Here is a 13,730-nt window from a genome sequence, read left to right as displayed (position 1 = left end):
AATATTCCCATAAAATTTGATCCAAATACAAACAGGTTGTAATCGGAGAAACAAGAGAATAACACAAACACCCAAAACAAGCCGCCAGCAGTAAGGGAAGGAGGCCAAAGTCTCCAGACGGCGGCTCGTGTAGGACACACGTTGTCACCGGTAGCCCTTAGACGAAGATTTGACACTGTAGAACCAGTAGTCACAGTGCACGGCCTGAAAAAGGCGGAGCGTGGCTCCACGCATACCAAAGAGTAGAAAGCTCCCAGGCGCATGGGGCTCACACGTCAATTACCAACGATCGACACGACCGTTGCTTGCAGTGGCAAGAGCGGAAGACGACGGAGAACGCAATTGGGGGGCGCGTGTCATGCAGAAATCTGCAGAGAAGTGTAGATCTGGCTTTCAAAATCAGAGAAAGAAAGTGAAAAAACCGGCCAAAAAAACACTTTGTCAACAACGTGTTAGCTTGACCACTCTCCTAGAGAAGACATTTTGAGTTGAACAATTCTTTCAAAACGAAATAAAGAACAACAAAAACACAAAAATACAAGTCACCATAGTTCAAAAAGGCTATGGGAGGGTCAATTAACTACCACCGGATCTACCGAAAGGATAAAAACACCATAGTCCTAATGACTAGGAAAGACCATACCTCCAATAAATCTAACCATAGAAGAACAAAAACAAACCAAAAGGGCCAGATTGAAAAGCAGAACCTGGAGGAAGGAGGCGCCCAAGCAACGATCTCATTTAGAACTCTCTCTCTCTCTCTCTAGAAAACTCACAGCCTCTCTCTCTCTAGATACTCTTATAAAATGGTTGAAACATTTCTCTTTTTAACGCGTGGCATTTTACCTGGCAAAAAATTGCTTACGTACGTAATCGTTTCCGAACTTTTGTTAACTTGAGTAGTTATAACGCCTCGTTTTTTTCTTTATCTGTTTTTTGGGAAAGGTATACTCGCTTCTCGTGGAATCCTAAACGAACAGCACATTCCATTATCTGTTACAAAGATTCCAAACTTCATCAACAAACGGTTGCGAAATCTCAACTCTTTCTTTTTCCACTGACACCAAACGGGTCATCTTCCAAGAACATTCAAACCATTAATAATACCATACTCTGAAAACCAAGAAGCTAGAAAGAAAAACAGAGACCCCATGAAGGGGAAGGACGGCAAGTTATGGATTCCTCTGACCACTTTCTTCATCATAACAATCATGGTGGTCACTGAAAGTCACATACCCACCACTCTGGAAGGCCCATTTGAGCCTGTGACTCGCCGCTTCGATCCGTCTTTGCGTAGAGGCAGCGAGGACTTGCCAATGGATGATCCAAGGCTCAAGAAAAATGTCACCTCAAACTTCCCAGAACAGATAGCTCTTGCCGTTTCTTCGCCAACTTCAATGTGGGTTTCTTGGGTCACTGGTACTTCCCTGTGCAATTCTCAATGTTTTCTTGTTGTTCTTGTTTGGTTTGTTGGAGTTGGTGAATTGGGTCTGCTTGTGTTGGTTTTAGGGGATGCTCAGGTTGGTTCCAATGTGATCGAGCTGGATCCTTCGTCGGTTGCGAGCGAGGTGTGGTATGGGAAAGAAAGTGGTAAGTATACGAAAATAGCGAAAGGGGCGTCCACGGTTTACAGTCAATTGTACCCATTTGAAGGCCTCCTGAATTACACGTCTGGGATCATTCACCATGTGAGGATTAAAGGTATAAATTCCATTTTTTTGCTCTAAGAACTTCTTTTAGTTTATCATTCTTACTACGCAAATTTAATTTGAGGAGTTCTTTTATGCGGCCTGTAGTAGTTTGCTACTCTGTACTTTACTGAATTTCAAAAGTTATCTACTCCATAGTCTTCATTGATTACCAACCCACTTTGTCAGATCCTTAATCATGAGAATTCAATCATCTAAAGTTAAAGAGACCTTTCGTTTAAAAGTAGTTAAAAACTAGACTGGTTAGCAATATTATGCTTTAAATTTCCATCGTCAAAGAATGCTTTGTCTATTTAATATCACAAGTTCATGAAACAAGTAGTGGAAATAGCTAAAACTGTAAGGGTGGATGGTCATGTCATTGGAAAATTAAATTAGAGAAGGAGAATGCAAGAAGTTCTATTAAATTAGTAACTTTCTATTTTCGTCCAGGTCTCAAACCTAAAACGAAATATTATTACAAGTGTGGGGATAGCTACATTCCGGCTATGAGTGAAGAGCAAGTCTTTGAAACATTTCCAATGCCTAGCCCAAACAGTTATCCCCGCCGGATAGCAGTTATTGGAGATTTGGGTCTGACGAGCAATTCTACCACAACTATTGATCATTTGATTCAGAATGATCCTTCAATGATTTTAATGGTTGGAGACATGACTTATGCCAATCAGTACCGTACAACTGGTGGAAAAGGAGCTCAATGCTTCTCATGTGCATTCCCTGATGCGCCTATCAGAGAAACATATCAACCCCGCTGGGATGGGTGGGGAAGGTAACATTTATGCGATATTCAAATTATGCTTGTGTTAGGATTTGATCCTTGTTAAAAGTTTGTCTTTCTTTAGGTTGAGTGTATTTATCTTTATCTAGGCTTGGAATTGTTCATCTTGTATAGGTTTGTTATATTTATCGTTATCTTGAATTCTATTTCTTGTTTAAATAGCAGTAAACGTTATTATGGGAGAAAATAATATTAACCCCATTTGAATTTCTCAACATGGTATCAAAACCAGCTCTAGGGTCCAATATTTTTCTTATTGTCTAGCCCCTTGATTTAAATGACGGAAGGGGGGGGGGGGGCTAAAAGTATAGAAATTGTAGTTGAATGCTCTCTTATAGTCAAGGTGTCAATTCGTGGTGATATGTTGATAATGACCGATAGTTTATGGGGAAAAAAGGGAATTACCTCAAGAAAAAAAATAAAAAGAAAAACTATTGTAATTTACACTTCATGATGGTGGCCGCCTGACAGCAACCACCACGGTGTCCGCATTAGACGGTCCTAGCGGCCACCGTGGGGCTGCGGAAACTTCACGGCAGTCACTGCGCGGCTATCGGAAGTTCATAGTGGCCGCCATAGGGTTGTTGAAATTTCATGGTAGTCATTGTGGAGCCACCGGAAGTTCATGGCAGCGATTGTGGGGCTGTCGGAAGTTCACGTTGGCCATTGCAAGGCCGCCAGAGGCCCAGAAGTTCATGATAATTATTTTTTAGGAAGTGTTTTGTGTTTTATTTTTTGGAAAATCTTTTGTGAAAAGTGTTTTGTGTTTTGAGAAGAGTCTTGTGGTTTGTTTTGTAAAGTGTGTTAATGGTGGGGACCACATCTCAAATTTCGTTTAAATAATATATGATAAGAGTTCTTAGCATTTGAGAAGCGGAAAGGTTGAGTTTTGATGTTTTACATATTAAAATTTTGTCATCTCTTCTTATATTTAGTGCATGAAGCCAAAATACTTATGGCATACCCAGATTCAGCATCAAGTGATGTTGATAGATAGAAAAAATAGGATCAAGATCAAGTACAGTGCTAGCAACCTTGGCCATCTGTTTCTTACCGGTGTTTAGAAATAACTTATAGATTGATTTGTTGCATTTGCATTGATATGAAGGCTAGTATAAGTTCATCTACTTCTAACTTTGCCTCTCTTTTTATTATTCACTACTCTATTCTTTTTGTATGCTTCATTGGGTTTTATTGCATGCACTTAATATTGAAGTTACTTCTTGACATTAGAGGTACTCTGGAGAAAAGGATGAAATATTTGTCCACAAATGTTGAATTATTTTTGAAAGTTCAGATTCATGGAGACATTAACCTCAAGACTTCCTATGATGGTCATCGAAGGCAACCATGAGATTGAGCCTCAAGTTGCTGGGATCACATTCAAATCATATTTGACAAGATTTGCAGTTCCCTCAGCAGAAAGTGGCTCTAAGAGTAATTTCTACTACTCTTTTGATGCTGGAGGAGTACATTTTATCATGTTGGGAGCATATGTTGACTATAACAGTACTGGTAACTGATACGACAACTCAGCCTAAATGCCCCATGTTGTAAAAGATTATTTTTTAGATTCTGTTGCAATTCCAAGAGTTTCCATTCAATCTTTATTCCAGGTGCTCAATATGCTTGGCTAAAGAAAGATCTACGTAGAGTAGACCGCACTGTGACCCCTTGGATTGTGGCAGCATGGCATCCACCTTGGTATAACAGCTATTCTTCACACTATCAGGAATTTGAATGCATGAGGCAGGAAATGGAAGCAATTCTGTATCAATATGGAGTTGATATTGTTTTTTCTGGTCATGTAAGTTGAAATATATTCTATCTTGCTCCGATTGCTTAGGGAACATGTGATTAGTGATCAAGCAGGTTTTTATTTATCTGAGATAATGATCGTGGCACTGAAATTTTGTTATCTTGTGCCCTTGAAAGTACAGCTTAATTCAATTGGGTTTTGTTTTGGCATTGAAGATTTTGTATCTCTTCACTCATCTTCAGAAATTTCAATTCCTGATTATTGATTTCAATTTGTTTTATATAGTGATCTTTTAACCAACTGCATGGGCACCTTTTCTAAGCAATTATACTCACTTTAAATACAGTGATAATGGATTGACAAAGGCTCCTCAACCAAAGTTAAAATTTACTCTATTTTATAGATAATGTCCTCTTTCATTTGACCTTGACTTTCATGTTTTCCTTGCAAAAGAACACCATATCATGCATGTTGACAATAAAACACTTCGAAAGACTGATACCTATTGTGGCATATTTTATTATTACTCTTGGGTAGATATGATTTTTTCTCTCCATTGTCTATTTGTTTCTCTCTCTCTCTCTCTCCATCTCTCTCTGTTGTGGAGTCAAAGGACCAGATAACATTGAATCATTGATGTTATTACTCAGAGACCTTTTTAATGGAGTTGCTTCCTGTCTTTTTAGGCCTAATAATAATTGCATACTGTAGTTCAGTTTGCTAAACTACGAAGGTGATTAAGGGATAAGTTTAATGAAGTGAAACATGAGAATCTTGGTTAGAGTTCGAGTTGTGAATAAGTCTTGGGTACTTGAATTTGTTTAAAAACAAGTTAGAGATATAGCATGGTTGGAAATCCATAGATACAAATCTGATGAGCTAGATACAATCTTATATAAATGTACTTTTAAACAAAAATTTCTTCTTTGAATGCAGCATGATAGATTCTCTGCTTTGCAGGTGCATGCCTATGAGCGCATGAACAGAGTTTATGACTACACATTAGATCCATGTGGGCCTGTGTACATAACAGTTGGAGATGGTGGAAATATTGAGAAAGTTGATGTTGATTTCGCAGATGACCCTGGAAAGTGTCCTTCACCTGGAGACAACACACCGGAATTTGGAGGGCTATGCCATTTGAATTTTTCTTCTGGTCCTGCTAAAGGACAGTTTTGTTGGAACAAACAACCAGAATGGAGCGCATATAGAGAAAGCAGCTTTGGGCATGGAATACTAGAGGTATGGTCTTTAGTCTGTAAAATCATGGACTCCTTTGGAATTTCTATCCTGGACTAGCCTATAGGTTACTTACCCCGAAAGTATGTTCCAATTGCCTAACCCTAATGCATCTTGAGATTTATACTAGGAACGTCTACGTCAACTTAGTTACTGATTTACCACTTGCCCCAGTAATTATTACTGTTTTGTTATCCTTCATTGACAATGATCGGTGAAACTAGAGTAGGGATTAAGTTAGAACGGACCATGGAGATTGGTCCTAGCTAGTTAGAACCGTACTTGGAACCTAGACTAGCCCTATGTTAGTGAAAAAAATTATTCTGTCTTTTGTTTTCTGTCATCGAAACAAAAATATTAACAAAATACTCCTAAAAGCATAGACAATTTTTACCTTTATGTATATCAGAGTACTTTTTCAAACCAAATATATATATATTTAAAAAAAAAAAACCCACAAATTACATTAACAAACACGACCAAGACTAGATAGATATATGGAATTGAAGTGCAACAGAGGTTGCAAATGTTTTTTTTTTTTTTTTTTTTTGAATTTTTTACTTCATTTAATTTATCTTTATATCTTTAATGCAGGTTGTGAATTCTACATATGCGTTATGGACTTGGCATAGGAATCAAGACATATATAAAGAAGAAAGTCATGGTGATCAAATATACATTGTGCGGCAGCCTGAATTGTGCTCTGCAGTTTCAAAAGTGAGTTCTAAATCACTAAACTTTAACCTACTGAAGTTTCTCCATCTCTTTTGATCGAGGAAAATGTATATTTAACTTGTTTATAAACATATTTGTAAGTCATTGGAATTGGTGGTATTGTTATATACCAACAAAAAAAGACTTCCAATTAAGGATAATGAAGCATACTTAAAGCTTTGTGCATGCTTATTATTTATCCCTTCACTTTTACCGGATAATGGCATTGCTAAATGTGGTCAGCAAATGTATAGAGGTGGCCTCATTCTCTTCTGTCTCACACTTGCAGCCCTCTCTTCTGCACTCTCCACCTTCCCTCATTCCTTCTCTATCACTCTCTGCCGCATGTTGCCACCACCACTCTCAATTGGTAAGCTCTCTCTCTCTCTCTCGCCTTGGTTATGGTAAAAATGTTCTAATTTCGAATTTTACTCTATCAGATGTTCTCTTTCTTCTCATCAGTCATAGGGACTCTTTGTCTCTTTGCCACTCTCAGGCAATCTCTTTGTCCCTTTCTCTGTATGTAATCTCAGCTTCCTTCTTCTTCATCCTTTTCCTTTTTCTTGAATTTCAGTTTGCCAATTGTTTTATTTTATTTATTTATTTTTTTAAATGTTTCCTTTTATTTTTCTTCAAGCTTAATGGTTTGGTGCTCTCTCTGCCCCAACTACCAGCTCTGCTACTGCCCAGCTCTCAGTATACTCTCTTATATATTCGAGCTCTTTTCTTTTTTCTTTTTTATTTTTTTTATTTTTTTAAAATTTTAATTTTTTATTTATTTTTTTATTGGGTTAATTGTATAAGAAAATAAAGAGAAGGAGATAGATGTCTGTAATGGAAGAGGGAGAGAACACGAAGGTAAACAAATGACTACATTGTTACTGATTTCATTGCATGGCTTGATTACAAAATAGTCTAATACATAGACTTAAGAAAGGGTTAAGAACCAGAGGATTAAAAACATAAATTGATAGAGAAATACAAATAGGTATGGTCTAAGATATATGAGTGGTTGTTGCAGATTTGAGGATGGCCTGCTGCAGTGAAATCTAATGTCTTGCTGACATGGCTATAGATAACTTGCTGTAGAGGTGTATCCTCTAATATTCCTCCGCAAACTGATAGTAGGAACTTCCTTTAGTTTGACTTTTGCTTCTAATCAACACTTTCTTTTTTTTTATTCTTTTTTTTTTCTTTTGTTTTTATAATAGCAACTGAACATAGAAATTACAATAAAAAGGTCTCAAAACAGCAAGCTTACAAAAGAAGAAGTGAAATACAAAAAAGAAACAAAGATTAAAAAAGAAGTGAAATAAATAAAAGAAACAAGCTAAATGGCTTTAAAATGGGCTTGGGACTTTGACATTTTTCACAAGTAATTAGGTCACAATGGGCCAAGAAAATAATAAACCATCAAAGAGCTGACATGGGCTTGGATTTTGGACATTTGCCACAAGCAAAACATTGGGTCAACAATGAGCAAGAAAAAAAAAAAAAAAAACCAACAAAAGGCTGACATAGGCTTGAGCCTCTAGACATTTGTCACAAGCTAAACAATAGACAGTCAATGGGCCAAAAGGAAGAGGGCAAACTATGAGAGAGACCTCATTTTTAATTTCAGAAACGGCTAGCATCGTTTGATGCTTTTGAGGATACACACGGTTAACACAATAACACCAAAGCAAAACTGAGGAAATAAAGAGAGAGAGAGATTGACAGGTAGAAAAAGAATGAGAAAGAGGTAAGATTAAGGGAAAAGAAAAGGAAGAAGATAGAGAGGAGAGTGACGTGATTTTAAAGAGGGAGATTGACCATGAGAGAGAAAAAGACTGTTAAGTCTACAGAAACGTGTGTGATTGAGACAAAGGCATGTAAAAATTTTGGAAAATACTTGGTGCACAGTTGTGCACAACTTCTCACATGAGTGAGGCCATCTGAGTGGGTGAGTTCCACCCATGTAAATAGGTTGTACACTTGTTGGGTGCAAGTAACAAAGCCCAAAATTTTTTGGGTGGAAGACTTTTTTCTTTTTTTGAAGCATGAGAAGTGAACACGTACCTGACGAAATAAAGAGGAGGACAGACTCGTTGAGAGGGATAGAACGAGGGAGACGTTTAAAAATTTGGAGAGGGAGACTTTCCTGGAAGACTAAAAAGCAGCTTGAGAGGGTATGGGCCATCTGCTACTGACTGACACGAGAGGGAAGGAAGGCATGTGGGTACTGGGAAATGTGGCAGAGGAGAACAGAACACTAGCTAAAAGGAGGAAGGAAGAAAGAAAGAACTAGAAGTTAGCAGAGACGACGCTGACGCTGAGGAAGATGAGAAGCACGATCATCATGAAGAACCTTCAGGAGAGGAAATGAAGAAGGGACAAAGCAAGAGCAGGTGATGGAGACTTTGAGGAAGAAGCTGGGTCCGTTCATGAAGGAGTTGATTCGGCTGAGGAGTGCGTTGATGTGGGGAAATTTTTTTTATTTTTTTTATGTGAACATGGCTGTAGAACTGCTTTTTTTTTTTGAGAAAAGAAAGGAGGAATGGAAAGAACTCTTTCTGCAGAATTTGAGTGGAGGAACTGAAATGGCGTTGGCCATATTAGAAAAAAAGAAGAAGATTAAGACAGAAAAAGAAAAAAGATAAAAGAGAGGATCTTGAGGCTAAGGTGTTTGACAGAAGGCCTTGAAGAGAGGTTGGGCTCGTTGAGAGGGGAAAGGCAGAAGTTGATCTTTGCTGGGAAGCAGCTTGAGGAGGAAGCTGACGGGCTGTAGTCACTTTGACACATGATTTTGAAGATGTGGGACACACGATTCTGCTAGAGGAAAGGTGTTTGAAGAAATGCCTCAATGAGAGAAAGAACAGTTTGCAGAAAGGAGAGACAGCATTGGGTGAAAGGAACGGAAAAATTTTGCATATGTAAGAGGGAGAGATGACAGTAGATACGGTGATATAAACAGAGAACAGAAGAGAAAGGGTGACAGTTGACGTGAAGGGAAAGGAGGGTGGGCTAAGATAGATGAGAAGAAGAGAAAGACAACTAAAGAGAAGGTAAACGTTTGTCTGTTGTAGGCAGAAAAACAAAGGGAAGACTGAAAACAGAGAAGCTTCAGGATTGCTGCAGTGAAATGGGCTTGCTGAAATTTGACGTCTTGCTGACATGGCTATAGATAACTTGCTGTAGAGGTGTATCCTCTAATAAATTGATGCAAGATCATCCCGGATTACTCGGAATTGGTTGTATTTCATTTTTATATACTTTTTGAATAAAAAATTTGGGCATTTGTAAATAGAATGCGTTGGTTTTATAGTTATATGTTGGCTTGACAATTTTGACACGACTAACGAATCTGATATGAACACGACACGAATATATAGGATTTGAGTTTATGTTATAACTCGTTTATGACCCGTCAACCCGTTAATGACTTGTTTATGACTCACCAATCTGTTTATAATACATTTATGACCCATTAACTCGTTTATGACATATTTATGACGCGTTAATGACACATTTTTTAATCAAATTAGCTAAACGAGTTGACACGCTAACTCGATGGGTTGACAAAGCAACCCGAATTGCCAAGCCTAGTTTTATGGCAATCGGATTTTTTGGACTCGGCAAAATTTTCTCCACCCAATCTCATTATTGACAACAGGACTTCTTTTTTTTTTTTTAATTGAATAAGAAAAAAAAAAAAAAAGGTTACATGGTAGAATTCTATCAGAATGAGGTTAAAGCTATAAAAACACTGTTACAATCCGAAATCAGGACTGTAGAATAGAAAGACACCAATAGTAATCCAAAAACCAAGTAACGTAAAAATACAAAAACAAATAAACAGCAAAAAAACTCAAAAAAAATGCAACGACTACATCTGGCAGGGTGCGGTAGGAAAAGTGACCCGACGTCGGCGCGTGATTGGCAGAATGAGACGTGGTCGGAGGCGGACATAATGAAACCAAAAAGATATAAATTGGAATGAAAATTAGTGAGAGATGAGAACATCTGTTGAGCTCAAAGATTATGATATAAATAGAAAATTTATTTGTATAGTACAGAGTAGTGGGTTGTTAATTTTGAAATTAGTAAAAAGTAATGATGTGATATAAAGTAAAAAGAATTTGTATAGAAAAGTGAAAAAAATTTGTATTGTAGTGAATTTGTTATTTGAATAGTAATAAAAAAATTATTGATGTGATATAAAAATGGAAAAAAGTTAAAATATTTTGATGTTGATTGGTATTGAAAAATGTAAAAATAAAATAAAAAAAACTCTGGGAACAGTGCCGTCCACTACGATGTTCCGTCCCAAGCCTTTCCAAACAAGGCCTAGAGTATGAGGAAGCTAAATGTATTTTCTCCAAAGTTTCTTAATTATTTTTGTTCACTTCTCTATTTCCTTAACCTAAAATATTATTTTGTCATAATAATTTACATAATAACCTTGAAAAGACAGTATAGTTAAAGTGAATAATATTAATATAAGTTAACATCATAAGGGATCCCATTTCAATTCGGGCTCATGGTTCAGGTTCATGTAGTGCCGATTTATAGGTATATTGCTATATGAGTCAATTTGAATCCAACATATTTAATTAATCAGGTCAAACTCCTTAATCCTAACATAACTCGTTTAAATAAGTGAATGACACATATGATACGACCTGCATAATTTATTTAATAAGCAAATTGTTGTTTCAACCTGTATAATATAAATGGGTTAAGTTGGCCCAAATACTTTGTCCAACCTGATTAACACAATTTTATATCTTATAAACATAAATTATATTAATTATACACATTCACAACTAGATTTATGAACTAGTCAATTTGATAATCAATATCACTTAGAATGACGAATTTCAGAAATGGTTAACACAAAAGTTTCCCACTAAAAAGTTCAGCGTTGAATTGTTTAAAATTGAAAGTATAGTTGAAATTCAACTAACTGAATTTAAGATTGGTATTAGTTATGTTTTCTTATCCAAACAACCCCATAGTTCCAAACTTTTGAAATTGACATTTTACTCCCTTCAACTTCCACACTGATATAAGTTACTTCATCCATTAACATATAATATTTGAACGAACAAAAAAAAACAAAAAACCATATGTGACGCACACATGATTTTTTTTTTTTTTTTTTTCTTTGAACTAACCAAATTGCCCCTAAAAAATTATAATTGTTTTTATATTTTTTTTAAAAAAAAAAAGAGTTGAAGAGATAGCCAAACCATGACTAGTTAAATAAGTGATTAGGTCACCCTTGACCAGTTAAGAAGTCGTCAAACCATCACACAGCCTATAAGAGAGATATTTTATTTTTGGGAGTGGCTAAGGCGTGGTTTGACTACCTGTTCAATTTTATTTTATTTTTAGTTGCTTTTATTTTAATTTTTGGGGGCAATTTGGCTAGACCTGAGGTGTTTTGTGCCAATCGACTTTCAATGCATCCTCGTTTTATGCGATTCTTATCCCTTGTTCTTCATGTTGGATATTATTTATTTATTTATTTTTAAGTATATATAATTCAAAAACAAACTGAGTAATTAGAATAAGATTACAAAGGGGAAGGTCAGCCTTTTCCACTAACAATTTGGATAGAAGGGAGAGGAGAGTGATAGATGGGAATATGGTTAGAGTGACATCTAGTTGCGGTTCATTGTGCCACGTAATGAGCACAAAAGTTTATATTTTTGTTGACTTTTAGCTTTTCAAAAAGAAGATTTTCTATAATAAAATTATGATATATGAGATTAGAAAAGAATTATCCGGTCTAGAATGATAAAGAGGATTTTGTAGAGGCATAATAACAATAAGGGAGTCTCGTTCAAGAATGAAACAATTAGGATATAGTGAAACTGTTAGAGATGTAGCTAATCGAGCAGTTAAGGCTTCACCGAAAGCCGGAAAAAAGGAGCCACTGGTTTGAAAAATCATCTTTATAATATTGCCATTGCTATTGCTGCAAATAGCTGCTTGGAGTAATGCTACATATCATCCATTTGTCCTCCTAAAATTGATGTGGCTCTTAAAATCATCATTAGATCAAAATCCAATAATAATCTATCATAAATTTAACGGTGATTTAACTTTCCCACAAAAGAGTGAAACAAGCGTAGAAGCCGAGCCAAGGCAGCCAAAAATGTCGGTTAAAAGGGCTTCTAAAAATTAGGGGCGGATGCCAAGTAGCGTTAGCGCTAGCAGCCCATGACGAAAGGTCCGTGTAAGCGTCATCGCTAGAAGAATTCAGGAGAAGAATGTGGGCATCTTCCGCCTACTATCTAGTTGCGCCCCGACTTGAAAGCCATGTGGTTCATTACTTCATTTGTGGTGGCAATTGAAGCCACGACAATGTAAATTTCGTGTCGAATTAAGGTGACGAAAAAAGGTTTGATAAAAGAAGATCGATGATGCATAATGATGAAAGGTGAAATGAAAATGAGATAAGGCACATGGCAAGATAGATTCTGATCAATGATGCACAGCTCCACCATCCACATGATCGATGCATCGATCCCTGATTAATTAGAGCATCCAGCTGTGAGCTGTATCAATCTGGCCCTTAACTCGATATCTGACAAATAATCCGTGGATGCCATTTGACCTACTTCATAATTAGCATTAACAAATTTGAACAAACAATCTTCATCTTCTTTCTTTTGCTCTCTTGAAGTGAAAAACAATTGGTTGAAATTATTATATATTTCTTTCTTTGTATTCTGCCTATATTTTTGTCTATAACATTTTCAAAGGAAGAATTATAACATAGAGTTTGTTTATGATTGGGTTTGTTTTCAACGTAATATGATTTATATAAGAAAATGTTTTCGGTCGAAAATATGTTTAGAGAATATTATTGGGTTCGTTTGACAAAACTTTTTAGAATGTGCTTTTGGCTGTGATGTAGTATAAATATGAAAGTAGTTTTAAGTGATTTGTGTTTTAATTGCGTTGTTTGTTAATGTTTTTATTTATTTTTTACTAAAAATAAAAAATAAAAAAATAAAAATCTATCCTAAAAAGTGTTACCTAACGAGCCCACTGATTTTCATTGTTTTAGTTGGTATGATAAATATTTTTCCCCTACAATTGCAAATTAATAAAAGAAAATCCATTCAAAATTGCTAAACAATACTAAATACTGAGACAACATTTTTAAAAAGAATAATATTATATATCACCCTCAATTCTACCTCTCATCCTCTTAAAGTATATGTGACGTGGTTTCTCAACGCATCAAATGCTACCGAGAATCACACCACATATGCTTTAGAAAGATAAGAGAGGAATGTGAAGGTGATATATCATATTACTATTTTAGATAAATTCGCCTTTGAACTACTTCAAATTACTATTTCAAACTACCTTTTTCTAGGGAGCGACCCAAAAACCTAATATGTCGGGCCAATTATTTAGCCTATTTCTATTAGAGTTTATATTTTTTTTTTTTGGCATTGTATTAGTGATTGTACTGAGGTTTTTATTGGCCTGCTCCACCCCTCTTTTATTTTTATTTTTATTTTGTATTTTT

At 36.1% G+C, this 13,730-nt stretch overlaps 1 protein-coding gene across 1 annotated transcript; it reads left to right on the top strand.

The window, feature by feature from the left end:
• The first annotated feature begins 788 nt into the window (after positions 1 to 788).
• Positions 789 to 6,951, top strand: LOC133872689 (purple acid phosphatase 23). The gene is made up of 10 exons (XM_062310264.1): positions 789 to 1,419; positions 1,510 to 1,701; positions 2,142 to 2,478; positions 3,785 to 4,002; positions 4,104 to 4,294; positions 5,207 to 5,488; positions 6,080 to 6,202; positions 6,489 to 6,569; positions 6,640 to 6,718; positions 6,837 to 6,951. Exons 1-10 carry the CDS (start codon positions 1,152 to 1,154, stop codon positions 6,839 to 6,841), a joined length of 1,776 nt encoding a protein of 591 aa, XP_062166248.1. The 5' UTR covers positions 789 to 1,151; the 3' UTR covers positions 6,842 to 6,951.
• Positions 6,952 to 13,730: the final 6,779 nt, after the last annotated feature.

The sequence above is a fragment of the Alnus glutinosa genome, chromosome 1, assembly GCF_958979055.1.
Source record: "Alnus glutinosa chromosome 1, dhAlnGlut1.1, whole genome shotgun sequence".
Lineage (NCBI taxonomy): Eukaryota > Viridiplantae > Streptophyta > Magnoliopsida > Fagales > Betulaceae > Alnus > Alnus glutinosa.
Note: the sequence above shows the minus strand (reverse complement) of the source record. Positions and strands in the feature narration are given on the sequence as shown.

What these genes read in the sequence shown, in the direction of transcription:
- LOC133872689 (XM_062310264.1), top strand. Translation starts at nt 1,152, where the DNA reads ATGAAGGGGAAGGACGGCAAGTTATGGATTCCTCTGACCACTTTCTTC. An exon ending in CGCTGGGATGGGTGGGGAAG is followed by an intron (nt 2,479 to 3,784) that starts GTAACATTTATG and finishes TTGAAAGTTCAG; the next exon opens with ATTCATGGAGACATTAACCT. An exon ending in ATATTGTTTTTTCTGGTCAT is followed by an intron (nt 4,295 to 5,206) that starts GTAAGTTGAAAT and finishes TCTGCTTTGCAG; the next exon opens with GTGCATGCCTATGAGCGCAT.